The sequence below is a fragment of the Arachis ipaensis genome, chromosome B07 (assembly GCF_000816755.2).
Source record: "Arachis ipaensis cultivar K30076 chromosome B07, Araip1.1, whole genome shotgun sequence".
NCBI lineage: Eukaryota > Viridiplantae > Streptophyta > Magnoliopsida > Fabales > Fabaceae > Arachis > Arachis ipaensis.
This window is the reverse complement of record NC_029791.2, coordinates 20,677,173-20,695,047: the sequence shown is the minus strand read 5'-3', so window position 1 is coordinate 20,695,047 and position 17,875 is coordinate 20,677,173. Positions and strand designations below refer to the sequence as shown.

The following is a 17,875-nucleotide window of genomic DNA, read 5'->3' as shown; positions in this document are numbered from 1 at the left end:
TAAAAATTTTGGATATATGTGTTTCTTAGAATTTATATTTTAAATATATTTATATATTTATTTTATCTGTAAATTTAATTCAAATTTAAATTAAAGACAATCAAATATAGAGAATTCTAGCTGTGGTCAACTATAAAAGTATAAGTTATGAGACATGTATAGTACAATAATTTAAAACACATAAATTCTTTTCTTTACATATATCCAAAATATAAGATTTTTCTACTTTTTTCAATGGCTGGTATTCACAAAATTACAAAAATAATCCTACAGTTAACAATTTGTGTGTACGTATACAAGTGATAAGGTTATAGACACTACCAAACTACGAAAATTCTCCATTATCATACTCAATTGAGATGGTTTGGCTCGATGAAGACGTGATTGTTCTACCAATTTCTTAAATAATATTAAATTTATATTATTCATATTTTAAGTTTGTTTGTTTGTCCCATTTAATTGTTTTTTGATTTTTGTTTATCAATTCTAGAGAGAAAAAATACACACTTCAGTTAAGAAGGCTCTTGTGTCTCGATTAATGAATTTGCTAAGAGATGCAATATCTTATCAAATAAGATATTTTGGTGTGGGCTAAATGTGGGTAACTTCAAGACTACACATTATGAGTATGTGGTTAATTTAAACCAACATATCGATGTGCACATGATTCCAGAATCATCAAGTATCCCATTATATGGATTTAATTTTGTGAGTTTTGACACTCTTAATACTCCTAGGTTCAATTACACCTATTGGTTGGTAAGTTTATTGTTTTAGAAAAAGTATAATTCATTGATAAATTTATTTATTTTATTGATAATTTTAATTGTATTTTTTCTTAACAAACTTATTGACAACAAATTTTTTTTATTTTAATCTATTGTAGATGTTATTGGATATCTTCCTGGAATTGGGAGTGAAAGGACTCTTGAAAAAGATGACCAGTCTACCAAATACAATGTTATTGAATTAGAGATCGATCATGGGTAATCATATATTTGTTTTTATAAATCTAAAAATTTTGATATTAACTTCATTGTAAATTTATGTATTTGAATTTATTTCAGAAGTTTATTCTTATATTTTTAAATTGTTATTTCAACTTATTTTTGTACAATTCTTTTTTATTTTTCAATTACTAAAATTATACAAAATATTCCATTATATAAAATTACTTAAGAATCTTAATTGGTTTAAAATGAAATTATCTCCGAATCTATTTAATTATTTCTAATAAAATAATTTCTAAAATTATAAAGTTTAAACTTAATAAGATAAAATCACAATTTATTCATATTTAAATTTTCAAAAATGCAGGATGTTGCAGAGTATTTCGGTAATTCTCTCATGATGATATCTACTATATGAGAATTTTGTTAATTATTCTAAAAGGTTGCACAACATATGACTCTATTAGGACATTTAATGGGATTACATATCTTAGCTTCCAAGATGCTTTCTATTTTATGGGACTATTGCGTGACGATAAAAAATTCATTGCAGCTATTAATGAGGTCTGATCATCAATTGAGAAAACTGTTTGTGATGTTATTGACTGACGGGATATTATATATGAGGGAAAAAACATTGAAAAACTAAAGTATTTCACTCTGTGGTAAATCATTATCACATGTAGGACTTTACTTGCCAAAATCAGTGTTCACTAATGGGCAACTTTACGTTGTTTTGTCAAGAGTTAAGAGTCGTAATGGTCTGAACATTCTAATTCTAGATGAAGACAGCAATCCAAACTCATCAACAATAAATGTCGTGTTCAACGAAGTTTTTAATAATATTTAGATAAGAAAATAGTATTTTCATTTTAGTAGCATGTTATGATTTACACTTTTGTACAAATATTTGTCGTAGATATAACTAATTTATTAACTATACTTTCAGACTTGAAATAAAATGTGTAACATGGAGCACAATATCATATGCCAATTGCTTTTCTAATGAGGTTAGTAAAATATTAGGTTGTTGATAAATTTTCATTAGCCTTATAATATAGAGTTTAGTATAAAATTGACATGCTACTATTACAGTTATATATGTTCTTATTTTTTGAGGTCTCTTTCCTTATGGCTCAAGAATATTATAGACTTCAAACGGTTCCATTTATATTTTACTTTGAGTAAAGATAAATCAACATATTAGGTACGTTTATTATATAATGACGATGATAGTGTTATACTAAACTTGAAAAATTTTATAATTATAAAATATTATTTTCGATTTACCATGTCAAATTAAAATGTAAGCCCATGCATCGCACAGGTTTTACATTAGTTTTTTACATATATTGGACTAAATCTATAACCTATTGTTCACATTATTTAAATTCTCCATTGCCTCCCTAACGAAATTGTTAATCGAATATGTTAAATTATTTAATAATATATTCTCCTCAACTATTATCTTCACGTTAAAGGAAATACAAGTATGGCATTATTTAAGATAATAAACTTTGCTTTGTTAGAAGTCTTATATTGCCTAATTTGTGAAGATTTTTTCCCACTACAAGAAAATAAGCTTTCTGCCACGCTTTTAAAGCGTGCCGAAAAGTGCTAAAAAGGGTGCCGACAGCTTTTCGCCACGCTTTTTGAGCTATCGGCACGCTTTTGAAAGGGTCACATCTGCGAGCGTGCCGGTTGCTCTATCGCTACGCTTTTGTGGATCTATCGGTACGCTTTCTTTTTTGCCACGCTTTTAACTCTCGCCACGCTTAAAAGCATAGCCATATGTATTAACCTATCGGCACGCTTTAAAAGCGTACCAAAAAGTAAAAGATATGGCTACGCTTTTGAAGCATGCCAATAGTCAAAGAATCATGGACCTATTTCCACGCTTTTAAAGCGTGGCTATATCCCTATCAAATTAAAAAAAAATCTGATATGCTTTTACAGTACTCTAATGTACTCCAAAAATAATTAAAAATATTAATAAAAATCTGTGAATATCATTTAAAAAAAATTAATTAATGAAAATTAGTATTACATTAATAAAATTCAAACCAAATTAGCTATATCAATCTCTTATAACCAAAGTAGTTATAAAATACATTGGGATAAAAAATATCAATACTGGGATAAAAAATATCAATACATAAAACTTATTAAAAGTCATTAACTTATTCTATCTCTTTGTCATTTTTTGTGTAGAAATAAAGAAATTAAGAAATAAATATCAATAATCCAAACATAATATTGTTGAGTTTCGCGGTTTATAAGCAAAAAGTCATGATGCTGAATCTTGTAGCTCACAGCATTGTGCTTTAGAGAAAGGAGATGGCCCTCTTGGAAGAACTTCTATCATTTTTGTAGCACTTGAGGATTTTATATTCTTCATGCATGACTATCAATGCAGTTTCTTTACTTCCCATTCTTCTTACCTGCAACAAGTTTAAAAGAAATGCCATGAAAACACACTCAACCATTTTATCTTCAATAATGATTTCAACAAGTCTAAGCACAATTACACAAAACATACTGCAGTTTTGTATTGTAACTATCAGCTTGAAAATGCTGTTATACACTCACAACTACGCAGGAGCAACCAGTTACCTTCCTAGCTTTTCCTTCCAAATCAATCTTGCACAACTACAAGGAGGGCGAAAAAGATTTATTTAAAGGAAACAGAAGTTTGAGAGGATATGAATTGCACGGAAGAACAAATTTTCAAAGACTTATCCCAGCCTATTCTCCAAGAGTCTTTGCACTTGGAACTGTCAGCAAACTAACATTATGCTCAGCAGGAGCTGCTGGCTCAGTAGCCACAACAGTTTTTAGATATGAAATCTATGAAAAAAGTGACATTTTTTATGAATCTATGAGAAAATTGAATAAATAAGACATGAGATAAATAAAATGGAACATACCCAGACATCCTTGTTGATAGAAAAAAAGAGCAATCTCTTCTTCACTGTACAGGGAAACAAAACAACAATAATATACCGAAAAATCAGATCTTGTGCTATGAAGCTTTACAGCAAATATTTTCATAATTTCCGCAGAATAAACATTGACAGTACAAACATATGATAGTACCAGCTACTCATTCAGGACTTGACAAGAAAATCTGAGTCAGCAGAACACACACTCCTAATAACTCATCATGTGAAAAAATAAAACATAGGTTTCCATTACAATTTTCCAAGAAAATATGTATGTGCATCATTGAATTTTCTGACATTTTGCAAAAATATAACCATTTTGTGACAGTTTCCAGCATGTATACACAGGTATGGCACCTTGGAGCCATAACTTAGCTTTATAGCATGCATGCATCAATTATGGAAATCGATAGAATTAACACCTAGTATTTCTCCAACAACCAAATTAATCCATAGAATTAAGAGCTATATAGTTATATATACTACAAACAAGCCAATGACAACTGTTTCTCAATCAAATAAGAATTACTAAGATTAAATTTAATCACAAAACAGTAGTGTTAGTCACATATTGAGACAATTATAATTCGGTATTAATAGTCTCTAATGAACAATTCAATTACTACGCATGAATCAAGAACAAACAGAGAAAGACACACCAAAAAAAAAAAAAGAAACATACATATAGTGTAGTATGTATACCCCATATACATGCTTTTCATAAGAAGAGGTTCACTTTTTACAAATGAAATCAATGAGAAAAAGTTAAGAGAAAACCAATGCTACTACTTTTTCTTCAATTCCATAATGGAACCTTTAATTAATTTGGACCCTGTTGTGTGCACATATGCTTCTACTATCATGCATATTTCTATATATACTAACAAATATTACACCAAACTAAATATATAAAATCTACCTGCAAGACATCTTGTTGTGGAGAAGAAGACAACATAGTAGAAAGAAGCTCAATGCTGTTTCTAGCAACATCAAAAGCTTCCTTAGTTTGTTCAGGAGTAAAACTCTGCACAGGAATATCATCATGCTGAGTCTGGTGTGGAAGATCAAGTTCAGCCTCAGACATCGAACGCAGAGGAGTGAAAATAGGCGCCAAGCTCCCGTTGTCACGGCTAGGGAATCGAATACCCCTTGATTTCAGACTCTGAACCACAAAATGGAAACAAGCAATCAACAATAACACTAACAATAACCCACACTAGCAAATTCAACAGCTAGAGCTAGTAACTAACCCAATCAATTTAGCCTAGGAAAAAGAACTTTGTATACCTATATATACACACAGAAAAAGAACTCAAAAAAACCAACCAAATTTCACAGAAATAAAAAAGAGGAGGCAGAGGAAAATAGAAACTAGAGATAAGCAAATGCAAGCAAATTAAGAAGACCTCTTTCTCATTGAACATTGGAATCTAGACGAGAACCACAGGGAAATTAGAGCTTCCAAGTTCAAGATCATCCTGGATGGGTTCATACTTGTAACGCTACTCTGGTTTCTTCTAGAAGAGCTTGACCAAGATGATGACGATTCCCATGTACAGTCTCTCCAGATGCAGCTACTCCTTTCTTCCTTGGTGCAGCTTCGGTACCTAGTTAAACAGAAACAAGATCGCATTAACAAAATGATGATTGACGGAAAACACAACTACTGAAGATCTGAAAATAGATCGTGGAGGTACCTTCTCTGAAGCCGCTCTTGAATCGGCAAGGCACGTGACGGAGGTACCTCATCATGCCAGTGCCGGTGGTCTTTCTGCGGATGGCCTTCACGCTCCAGTTATCTATAATAAAAAACACAGACTATCAACTACAGTCAACAAGTCTCACATTGAAGGAAACATCATTTCAGGTTCTGTGATTAACCATGATTGAACTACTAATCATAGACATTCCAATATATATATAATTTTATTACAATTTACAGAGTACAAACACTACAACATTTATTGGCTATTGCAACATATCTTCAAGATAACACTTAAAAAAAGTTGCCTAATATATATAAAGGTAACTTTTTATACTAGTAGTAATAAAATAATATTATAACAACGAATTTTTAATAACACACTATAAGTGATGCTATTGATAAATTAGGAGACACTTATTAAGTGTTGCTCTATTAAATATACAAAAATAACAACATATGTTCAAGTGTTGCTGTTGATAAAATAGGAGACACTTATCAAGTGTTGTTATATTAAATATACAAAAACAACCATTATAAAAATAATATGTTACTCTTTTTAAGAGTTTTCTTTGAATTTATTTTAAACTTCACTTCTCAAGTGTTGCCTAAAATTTTTAATATTTCTTAAAAAAATAAAAATAACTCAAACGACAATTTTGCGGAGAAAAATGGAAAAAAGAAAGAAAGAAGAGTCTCTCGTTGCTAGCAAAACCCAACCCTAATGAAATCCATAACCCCAATCCATTCCAAATGATTCATTCCTCTCTGGTTCTTCAATCCATTCGATGATGACGCGCGTTCCTTTATTGAGCTTCGATCTCAATCTCTGCTCGCGAATGGGATTCGATCGTTGAGCTTTGATCTTCTCTGCTCGCGAACGAGCTTCGATTCTCTGCTCGTTGAGCTTCGATCCTCTACTCCTCTTTTCATTGAGCTTCGATCCTCTCTTCTCGTGTTCATCACCGCCGGTCACTGTTCGATTATCACTGCTCGTGTTTTTTTGTAAGATTCTCGTTTTTGGAATTATTCTGCAGGTACTGATGATTCTACTGTTCTTTCTCTATTCTATTTTAGCACATTTTTGTGTTTTGAATCCTAATTTTTGGTTAAACTTGTTGCTGTGTATATTAATTTTAAACTTGTTCCTCTCTATTTCCTCTGTGAGTTCGCTTTCTATTTTCATCTTCACTTCTCTGCGATATCGTCGATGTTAGAATTGGAGCTTCACAATTTATCCGACGACGCCGCTTCGCAGCAACAAGTAACACTATTTCTCTATTTCTCTCCTTTCACTTCACAATTTCTCCGGTTCTGATCCGATTGCATTTCAATTAGGGTTGCACGATTCAATTGAATGCTTCACTATTGAATTGCTTTCTTAATTTTTATCATTCCAATCACAAATTTAACTGAGTTGATGTTTTTTTAACATATATAATTTGATTAGGGTTCTGCTAGCGTCATGCTGCGAAGCGACAGTACTAAGGTGAGCTCGCCTCATAAGTGGGACGATGCTGAGATTGTGTTTTTGAAGGACAATGTGGCAATTCATCCAACGCAGTTTGCATCAGAAAGAATTAGTGGAAGAATGAAGCTGTTTAAGCAAGGCACTTCCTTGTTCATGGTGATCATTTTCTGTTTGCTCCTATCCATTTCGTTCGGTCTAGTGTATTGTTCGTGCTAATGTGTTCGTTTTTGCTTCACTTTAGACTTGGGTTCCTTCCAAAGGCCATAGCTCAGAGGCGAGCCTTTCTGAGAAAGGTAAATTCGCATTTGGTGTAGACTGGATGAGTTTATTATCCTGTGCAGTGTGGTGTATTAATATGCTAAAGTTTTTTCCATTTATTGGTTAGAGAGAAGCCTTTACACCATAAGAGCGGTGCCCTTCACTGACATTAGGTCCATCCGGAGGCATTCACCTGCACTTGGATGGCAATATATCATTGTTGTTCTATCATCAGGTGAAGCTCTTGTGATGAATCTAAATGGATTTTTTCTGGGGTAACATTTTCGGTAGCATTGATTATGTAAATAAAATGTATAGGATTCTCTCATCAATGGAGACTTGCTTTTACCTTGAGTAGGTTTAAATATTTGTGGCTTTCTATACCCTTCTGTTTTTGACAATTCTATCTGGTGTGAATAAAATCTTCGTGCAGGACTTGTTTATCCTCCACTGTACTTCTATAGTGGAGGAGTCAAAGAATTCCTTGCTACAATTAAGCAACATGTTCTTCTTCTGAGGTTAGCATCCAGCATTCCTTTTTATTTATTATGTTAAAGTCATTATCTTTTACAGGTAAGTGATTAGCTATATGATGAATTCTCAGATCCGCCGAAGATGCAAATGTGTTCCTTGAATCCTAACTGATTTTTATACTGCAGTGGCATATCCAGATCTCGATTTCTGGAATTTGGATTTTCCTTGTTCATCTTTCTTTTGTGGTGGTGTCGAGTATGAAAAATCCACTGATGACTATTTAATATGCAACGCTAGACCCAAAATATGCAAGTGCTATTGCATGCACAGTTTCAACAAAAATTGGAACCAGTTTTGAGTCTGAATCATGATTCAGTGTATGCAAAAAAACAATGGTTGTAACATGTGGGAAGTGGGGACCACCTTGAAGGTAATGAATCTTTCTAAATAGTTTGATACCATGAATTTTGTTACTCAATTCTAAGACTAATCCAACGGTTCAATAGCTTTTTTTTAGTTTTCCAAATGTTTTGAACCAGTCTCAGACAGCCAATTTTTGCTGTACTATAAAGCTTTGGTTCATTTGATTTTGATTGTTGGATTGCCACTTCACTCTATTTCAAATAATCAGAATATGTAATAGTATGCAAGTGATACTCCTATTTTGCAGGCCACTATATGCCAGTAGTTTATTAGCAATAATTTGGACTCTTCTAGAACAGTCTCGAATAGATGAAATCAGGATATTAGGCTGCAACACTCTTGTTGATTTTATAGAATGCCAGGTATTTGGTTATTAAACCTTTCTTAGGGTTAACATCATTGTATGATTGGTTTCCGTGGATACTGTGCAGCGATATACAATCCCTTTGAAAAGTATCTGTGTGGAAATTAATTTTGGTGGTAAAAGTGGGTACCCCTTAGCTCGAAAAGACAAACAGTTATATACGAGAAAGGAATGTTGTCTTAAACATTGTGATTCAGTTTGATATTTATTTATTTTCTAAACTTTGAACCAAAACTTGGCTATTAAATTTCAAGATTACCTTGGACTCGCTGCAACAACTTTTGTTTTTTCCCCTTTAATCAGATGACTTCCTGTCTTGTTTCTTGTTTGGGTGGTTGGCTTATATAATAGATTATATCAGTGACTTTGGAGAATTACATGAATCATCAATCTAACTCCAACAATGTCAAGGAAGATAACCTGAATTCAGAGTTCCTGGACTCAATGATGTATGTTCTATTTTACTCTTCTTTCTCCCCCCTATATCATGCACTACAACAGATAGGCTCCTTGCTTTACTCAGCTTTGTTATGGCTGAAGTTGATGAGAAATTTTGGTAATGATAATTTTTCTTCATTGATGAGAAATTACTGTTTAATTAATTATGATCCTATTAAATCACTGCAATGTTTTATTGTTATTGTGTATTTGCCGGCTTAAATCACTTCTTCAGGGAGGAGTAAGAGGTTGATAGATTCAGCAAAGTTCAAGAGAGTTTCTTGACAAGTTCTTCAACTCTCAGTATACTTTGAATTCATGTTAGTGGTCAAAACTGTTATACTTAGAACTTTCATGAAAATAAAGCAATTAGTGATATGTTGTGTGCAGTAGAAATTCTTTTTCTCTCCATTTTTAACATTGATAAATTCCTATCTATAAATTCTTTATGATATATCTTATCAAACTTCATAATTCTAATTAATTGATTAATTAATTAATTAATTATTGCTTTTTCACTTCTCAATGTTTAGGAATTATGAGAAAATCAACCCTCGAATGTGTAGGAATTCTACAACATCACTAAAGATACATACACGAAATCACAGGTAAATTTTAAAAAATAAATTTTTTTTTTCACTAAGATTTTTTCTCATTTACTAATTGTCTTTTTGTTTCCTATAGTTTAATTATCAATCTGTTCATCTTAGATCTTTAGTCTTGGCAAAAATCAGTAGATGAAACTAAATTTTATTGTGTTTTTACTTTTTTTTTTCTGTCTCGTCATTGTAAAGTTTTCAAGAGACAATAATTTGTTATATGTATAGGCAGGTAATTTTTTTTCCCTTTCACAGGTATGGCTTCCGTTGTTTGTTTGCTTATGTTTTCCCTTTTTTTTTTCTTTTTTAAAAAAATATTCATCTAACTTTTTGGTTTGTTGTGTTACTGCAGGTGTTATTTTATTCTACAAAGACTTTGTGGAGTTTCTATATGACCAGCTTGAGGGAAATGCCTCTATCACAGGCAAGTAATGACACTTCTCTCTTTATGGTTTATGTTGCACAAATATAAATACGAGTATCGAATACTATACAACACACATATCTGGTACATAAGTGAGTAAATTTGAAGTATTTATGAAACTCTGATCAACAATTAAGTACTTACTAGTTGTGTTTTTCTCTGGTTATATGTTATTTTACAATTTCGCAACTATACTCTAAATTTGGTGGTGAAGTGCTGTTTTCTCAGATCATCAATTAATAGTTTAATACACCATATCTGCAACATTGTCATTACTTTATCTCACACAAATATGGTACGTTCTCTCCCCTGCCTCTTTTCACTCTCTAGCTATCGATTCAGAATGAAATCCCTAGCCCTATCTTTGACCAATTTTTAATTTTCAATTTTGATTTCACTTGATCACTAGCTTTTTTATTCAACTTAATAACTTACTGTTAATGTAGTACATACATTAATTCATTGTTCTTCTCTGAATTTTCTCAATTAAATCTAAATTTCTCATTGCCCAACCCTAATTGCTCCTCTTTCCCATTTTGTTTATTTAAAAGTCTTTAATCCTTTGAGTGAGAGACACTGCGAGTACAACATAGATTGTTCAACACAGAATTTACCTATGCTTTTGATCATTGTTTATGGATCATTGATCATTGTTTATTGGTAAAGTAGCAGCTTTTGATCATTGTTTATTAATATCATAAAGAAATTTTTATTATAATTTTTCAGTTTTAATGATAAGTTGTTTATTTTTTGTTGTGTATTATTTGCAGATTTAGCATATGGGACAAGTCAAGCATGGATATAAAATATGCAAGTAGATTGACATCTTTTTGATAAATATTAATTACTATTTTGTTATGACAATTATTGTTAGACAAGAATTTTATTATTTTGTTGAGAATTATTGAGGAACATGTATTTAAAATACTAATTGAACTTTTTAATATCTATTTTAATTAGAATTTTATTATTAGTTTTGTCTCTTTTATAATTTTTTTCTATTGTGCACATATTTATTTATTAATTAAAATAATTACACATGTATAAACAAAAAATTTTATTGTAAATTTTAATTTTTTGTATTTTTATTACAAAATAATTTTTATTTTTATCAAAAAGGCAACTCTTTTATTAGTTGCATATTTTAAATATTAGACAACACTTGTATGGTTGTATATCCAAAAGAAAAAGCAACACTTGTATAGGTTGCATATCCAAAAGAAAAGACAACACTTGTATAGGTTGCATATCCAAAAGAAAAGGCAATACTTTAAAGGGTTTCATATTCAAAACTAATAGGCAACACTTCAAAGGATTGCAAATTCCAACTTATAAGCAACACTTAAAAGAGTTGCATTTTATTACAAATAGGCAACACTTTTGAGTAGTGACCAAAATACGAGAGAAGAGACAACACTGCAAAAGTGTTGTCTCAAACACATCTTTGAAGTATTATTGTTTTTCAACCAAAGGCAACACTTACCAAGTGTTGCTCTCAAAAGCGTTGCTTTTGAAATAAAAAAGTGTTGCCTTGATCTAAGGCAACGGCTGCATATGCAACGCCGCCCAAAAACGTTGCCTTAGGTCCAAAAGTGTTGCCATAGATCAAAAGCAACCTTTTGTCAGCCTTTAGGCAATACTTTTTAAATGTTGCCTCAACCTGAAAATGTTGTAGTGAAACCACACACCATAGTAATTTTCCATACAATGAAGCCTCAATTTTCCACCAAAAACACCAAACGAAAGAAATCTCAATTTCACCAAAAACACCACACACAATGAACACCAGAAACCCTCCAATTTTCCACGTCACATGAATTTCACCAATTGAAACCATAAACACAAATTACTAAAAAGCAGCATTCATCAGAGATACACGCATTCAAATAATAATAGCAAGAAGAAGTGAGATTAGGATGAAGAAAAGAATACCTAACAATATTCCTATGCTGCATTTCCTTAAGGAGAGAAATCTCGCGAATTGCAGTGCTAGGAACGCCTTCATCCTCCTGCTCAAGGTGAATCTTCTTGAGAGCGATGGTCTCATTGGTAACGTGGTCGCGAGCCTTGTAAATGACGCTGTAGGTTCCTTCCCCAATCTTCTCAACCTTCTCGTACTGCAATGAATGAAGCAAGCAAAAAGAGATGAATCGGAATATGAGGAAAAAGAGAGAATCGGTGAATGAAGTGAGGATTAAAACTAAAATGTGTAGAATCAGGAATCATGAATGAAAATGGAAGAAATTAGGGTTTACATTCATCTTGCGTGCAGTGGGGGAACCGCAGGCGGAGCAGCGACTCTTCTGGAGGTGAAAGCTGCAGTGGCCGCACCTCACACAGAGGGTGTGAGTCTTGTTCCTCCTCTTCAATTGACTCGTGGTACTTCCTCTTCTTCTCCAAAGCTTCGATTGCGGAATCGGCGGAGGGCTTCTCCTCTAAGGTTTTCCTCTTCCTCTTCTCCTCGCCGATGGAGGTTCCGAATCCGACGAGGGTGCGTGGATGGAGCAGCGCCGATTCCTGGGTGCGTAGACGGAGCAGCGTTGATGGTGCGAGAGACCGTTGAGAAACAACTAGGGTGCGACAGAGAGAGGGCTGGGTGTGAGGGTTAGATGAAGGCGAGCTGGGTGGTGCGACGGTCATCGCAATCGGTAGTGATGAACAGCCGCTGGGTGCGATGGCTTCTAGCTAGGGTTAAAGGAGATTTGGAAATAAAAGTGAAGTGTATGTATGAGGGCTGTTATCACTTCTGCTAGGTTAAAAGTGAAGAACTTAAAAAATGTTAAGTGTGGAAAAAAAAAGGTGGGAAATTAAAATTTTGGGGGACTTCTATTGGTACGTTTTTGCAGGGTGCCTAAATAAATATAAAAATTAAATTTTGGGGGATAAAACTTTATCGGCACGCTTTTGTAGGGTGCCAAAATAAATACAGCATATGGGCACGCTTTAAAAAGGTGACTATTGAAAGACAAACTAGCCACGCTTTTTAAGCGTGCCTGTTTCTCTCTATGGCCATGCTTTTCAAGCGTGGCAAAAAAAAGCGTAGCCAAATTTCAAATCAGTGGCCACCTTTAAAAAAACTTGCCGATTTCCTTCTATGGCCACGCTTTTTAAGCGTGGCAAAAAAAGCGTGGCCAAATCACAAATCAGTTGCCACCCTCGTAAAAGCGTGGCCATTGACCACTTTTGGGCACGCTTTAAAAGCGTGGCAAGAAAAAAGGGTGCCGACAGGCCTTTTTTCTTGTAGTGTCCCTTTTATTAGAATAAGTAACTTATGTAGCTTTTTTTGTTTAAAAATATTATTTATAAGTGAAGTTAAATCGAATTATTATTTATTTATGATGAGTTTTGTGTTTGTTTTTCTCTAGGTTTAGATTTTTGGTTTAGCCAACCAAAATAAATTCTTAGTTATCTTTGGTATAGTAGGTTATTAATCTCGTAAAAATTGATAAATCAAACCACATTCCAACATCAATAAGAATTGTAACATTGATCGAGATTTTTTTACATAAATAAAATAAATATTTTATTTACTAATATATGTAATTCTGGAAAAATTTACGTATTCAAATATTGTAATTCTTCAATTATAAATTGATATAACTTGGGATTGTGAAAGAACTCTGAATCTGTGGTAGATATTTTAAGGCTTAAGATGATAGGAGTAGGCACTGAACTTGAGTTGAAGCTTCCCTTCCGGATTTTGCCGAAAGTTCATAAGCATATTTACTTCGTGTAATTAGCAAGTTTTCAAGAGGCATACAATTAGCTTCAAGGCCTAAAAATAACTAAAATAACCCAAATCTTTAAGAGAAAAAATTTTATTCGAGTCAATAATTAAAGCATTTATTTCTTATTTGTCGTTGTCTGTAACAATTATGTCATCAACATAAACAATAACATAAATAACAAAGGTTATACTATGTTTAGCGAAGAGTTATATCTGATTTAGCATTGTGAAAACTAGATTTATGAAGAGTGATAGCCAATATGTTGAACCAAGCTCTTGGAGCTTATTTTAAACCATAAAATACTTTATTCAAACAGCACATACGAGATGGATTTAAGTTTGTATAGCTATGTGGCTGAGCCATATAAACCTAGAGAAACTACAATAGACAAAATGACTCGAATAATGGCCTAACCATAGGGATATAAATTTGTTCATAATCAATTACCTCACTTTGATGGAAGCCCTTTTCAACCAATCTAGCTTTAGAAATAAGAATATTGCCAAATTGATCATTTTTAATGGTGAAAATCCATTTGTTACATATATCAGTGGCATTTGGCGGTCGTTCTGTTAGTTTCCAAGTTTGACATTCATTAAAGCATTAAATTCAATGTCCATAGCTTATTTCCAGTGAGAGCAAGCTAAGGCCTGAGCAACTGTCTCAGAAATATTGTGTATCGAATCAAGTTTAGCTATAGGTTCTTTGGCAGTTAAGGCTCTTTGTTTGGTAATACTAGCTTTAAATCTGGTTATCATATCATGAGAATTTGTTGGAAGTGGAATGACTGGTGATGAGAGTGGTGGAAGCACACCAATTGGTATTGTGGAATTGGGAGTTTTAGAGTGGTGGAAGCACACCGATTGTTATCAGAATCGGTACTGCTAGTAATGTTTGGTGTTGATATAGGAGTGGAAGTACTTGAAATAGGTGTGTGAGGGTTTAGTGTAATGTCTATAGTACTACCAGAACGACTGTGATTATGAGGTTGTAGCCTTGTAGGTGTATTTGGTGTAAAATATGATTGTGTAGTGTAAGTAATTTGAAACACAATATTGTCAATGGAGGGTGTAGGTTCTGTATTGGACTATTAGTTTTAACAAACATAGTATGATAAGAAAAGATTGCTTCATCAAAATTCACATGTCTAGCTATATAAACCTTACCACTTCGAGCAATACACTTATAGCCCTTGTGCATAACATCACAACTAAGAAATAATTGTTCATATTTGTAAGCAAATTTTACTCTATTGTATGATCTTAAATAAGGATAACAAACACATCCAAAGATTTTGAAAAAATTATAATCTGGTTTGTGGTTGAATAGCATCTCATATGGGCTTTTGTCTTGTAGAATTTTAGTAAAAAGTCAATTAATTATGTCAACTGAACTTACAAAGGCATCTTCCAAAAAATTCATAAGCAAGGAGAATGTGGCAAGGAGAGATAGACCTATTTCTATAATATGTTTATGTTTCGTTTTCACACTTTCTTGTTGGTGATGAGTCACATGATTGCCTATGCATTATTCTTTCTGATGCAAGAAACTAAGTAAAATCTTTAGATAATAATTCTATACCTTTGTCTATCTATAATGCTTTGATTTTGTGTCTACTTTGCTTTTTCATGAAAGCTTTGTAGGTTTGAAATGCAACTAGTGCTTGTGACTTATTGGTGAGTAAATACAAACAAGTAAATTTGATGTATGTATCAACAAAGTAAATGTAAAATCTACAACCATTTCAAGAATTCACTAGTACTAGGCCCAAATGTCAGCAAAAACCACTTGTAAAGGATAACTATAATAAGTATCAGATGAGGAAAAATATAATCTGTGCATTTTATCCATTAAACAAATTTCACACACATGATTAAACTTAGAAACAGAAAAAAAATTACAGGATTGATTTAATACAGTAAAAACAGTTTGTATAATACTATGTCTCAATCATTTATGCCATAGTTGAACATCTTTATGCTTATTATTATGTGAATTAATATTTGAATACATGCAAGATTTGATACATTATTATGCGAGAAATCAAAAGTTGTCACAAACTACTAGATACATGAGATTCTTGATTATATGTATGTAAGCTAGTATTATTACAAATAGGTCTAGTAGTAGTTTAATTGTCTTAGAATCCTAAGATTCTCTAGAGTGTAGATTCCATTCCTAGCTTCGCCTTGAAGGAGAAGGTTCCTAGTATCATGATTAGGACTTAGGCAATAATGATGCCAAAATTCAAAGTATATATGATTGTCAACAGCAAATCTGGATACACTTAGAAGGTTTTGAGTGATTTTTGGCACATATAATAAATCATTCAATTGATATGCAATGTTTGTATATGGATAAAAAAGAATAGAGAAATTAGTAGAAGAGATATAAATATCTAACCTATTACCTACAAAGAGTTGATCAAATTCAAGATTGGTAGGAGAGGTAGTAAGCAAATTGTTGGACTTTGGAGTAATGTGATGGCTAGCTCATGAATCTGAAAACTAGAAAGCCTCAATTACTGATGATGGTTTTGAAATGTAAGCTCTTGGTTGATGAAATTGAGATCATGATAATGGTGATTATGAGCTACCATATACTTTTTAAATTATGAGGATTGGTTGCTAGAGTTTGAAATAAAAGAAGCATCAAATATGTGATAGTATATCCACACTGTATGACTAGGACGACCACACAGCTAGCATATTGTCCTTTGATTTGTGTAACCAAAACTACCACCACCTCGAGTATTTCTCACTCATCTTCCTCTTCTTGCAGAAGATCCTCGATTGTGGTTAAAGGCTTGAGTAAAATGTGTCACTAGCAATGCAATGCCAGAGTTCTTGAATTGATCTATCACATCTTAATAAGTTAAAAGAAATGATTCTGCTTCAATGATTTTGAAATTACCTAATATTGTGATTACACAAGAGGTATAAAGTTATAGACAGTGTAATCTTCACTAAAACCATCAATTATGGCCTAGATGTGATCATCTTCTCTAACTTTGTATCTAATGGTAGATGATGCATTAATCAACTTTCTGATTTTTGCTAAGTATTCAATATCTGTATCAGTCTTTCTTACAGATTTGGAATGTGATTTAAGACTTTGAATTCTTGTTGAAGATGTTGTAGTGAAGTATTCATCAATTTTCTCCAAGATTTGATGAAATCTTTTGCATTAAATTACCTTATTTTTGTAGGTATCAGTTATAGAAGCCATAATCCATGTTGAAAGTGCCAAATCTTGAAGGCACCATTTCTTAAAAGGAATCTAATTCTGTAGTGCTTTATCTTTACTTCATCAATAACAAATTATTGAGGAATCTTTGATGAGTTTAGATGATCTTTCATATCTAAGCTTTGAACAGTGAGAAGAGCAAGGTGTCACCATGTTGAGTAATTGTTTTCATGCAGTATGCCAGCTAAAGAAGTGAAAGATTTCTTTGAGAAAGAATCACTCACTTCGATCTCTATGATTTTATCAGAAAAAAATTCACTAACTTAGGCTCTTGATGCCATATTAAATTCTTGGATGAAGAGTTTCAAACACAAGAACATGAAGAACAAGAAAGGTATAATTAGTGAAGAGAATAGTGTAGAGAAAGTAACTTGAGAACGAAGAAAGAGAATTGTATGTGTAAATGCATATACTTCTTCTTTGTGTAAAAGTGTTGAGAAGAGTTTTACTATATATACATGATTTCAAGAATATGTTATGACAAGAATAGTCTATATTACCCTCTTACTAACTTGTCTAATATATTATTAACAAATAAACTAACTCAACTAATCTTCTAATATCGAAGATATCTAATAAATGACACTAAAAAATGTTGAATGTCAATTCACTTAATTAATTTTAGAGTAATATCTATCTTTAAGTTCATTTTTAAGAAATATTTTGTTAAACATTTTATTTCTTATGCCAAATTTACCTCATTATAGTATTGAGAAGTAGATATTTTAATCTCTAATAAATTTTAATTATCAAATCAGTCTTTAAAAGTTTTACTTTGTAGACAAATTATTAATTTTTATATAAAAAATATAAAAATTCTTAAAATATTATATTTTTATTGAATAACAACAAAGAC

The 17,875-nt window shown here is 32.2% G+C and overlaps 1 protein-coding gene across 1 annotated transcript; it reads left to right on the top strand.

The window, feature by feature from the left end:
* LOC110264569 lies at positions 6,641–7,964 on the top strand. Its single transcript, XM_021106700.1, has 6 exons — positions 6,641–6,858; positions 7,045–7,221; positions 7,307–7,358; positions 7,451–7,558; positions 7,757–7,841; positions 7,928–7,964. Exons 1-6 carry the CDS (start codon positions 6,805–6,807, stop codon positions 7,962–7,964), a joined length of 513 nt encoding a protein of 170 aa, XP_020962359.1. The 5' UTR covers positions 6,641–6,804.

What these genes read in the sequence shown, in the direction of transcription:
- LOC110264569 (XM_021106700.1), top strand. Translation starts at nt 6,805, where the DNA reads ATGTTAGAATTGGAGCTTCACAATTTATCCGACGACGCCGCTTCGCAG. An exon ending in AAGGCACTTCCTTGTTCATG is followed by an intron (nt 7,222 to 7,306) that starts GTGATCATTTTC and finishes GCTTCACTTTAG; the next exon opens with ACTTGGGTTCCTTCCAAAGG. An exon ending in CATTGTTGTTCTATCATCAG is followed by an intron (nt 7,559 to 7,756) that starts GTGAAGCTCTTG and finishes ATCTTCGTGCAG; the next exon opens with GACTTGTTTATCCTCCACTG.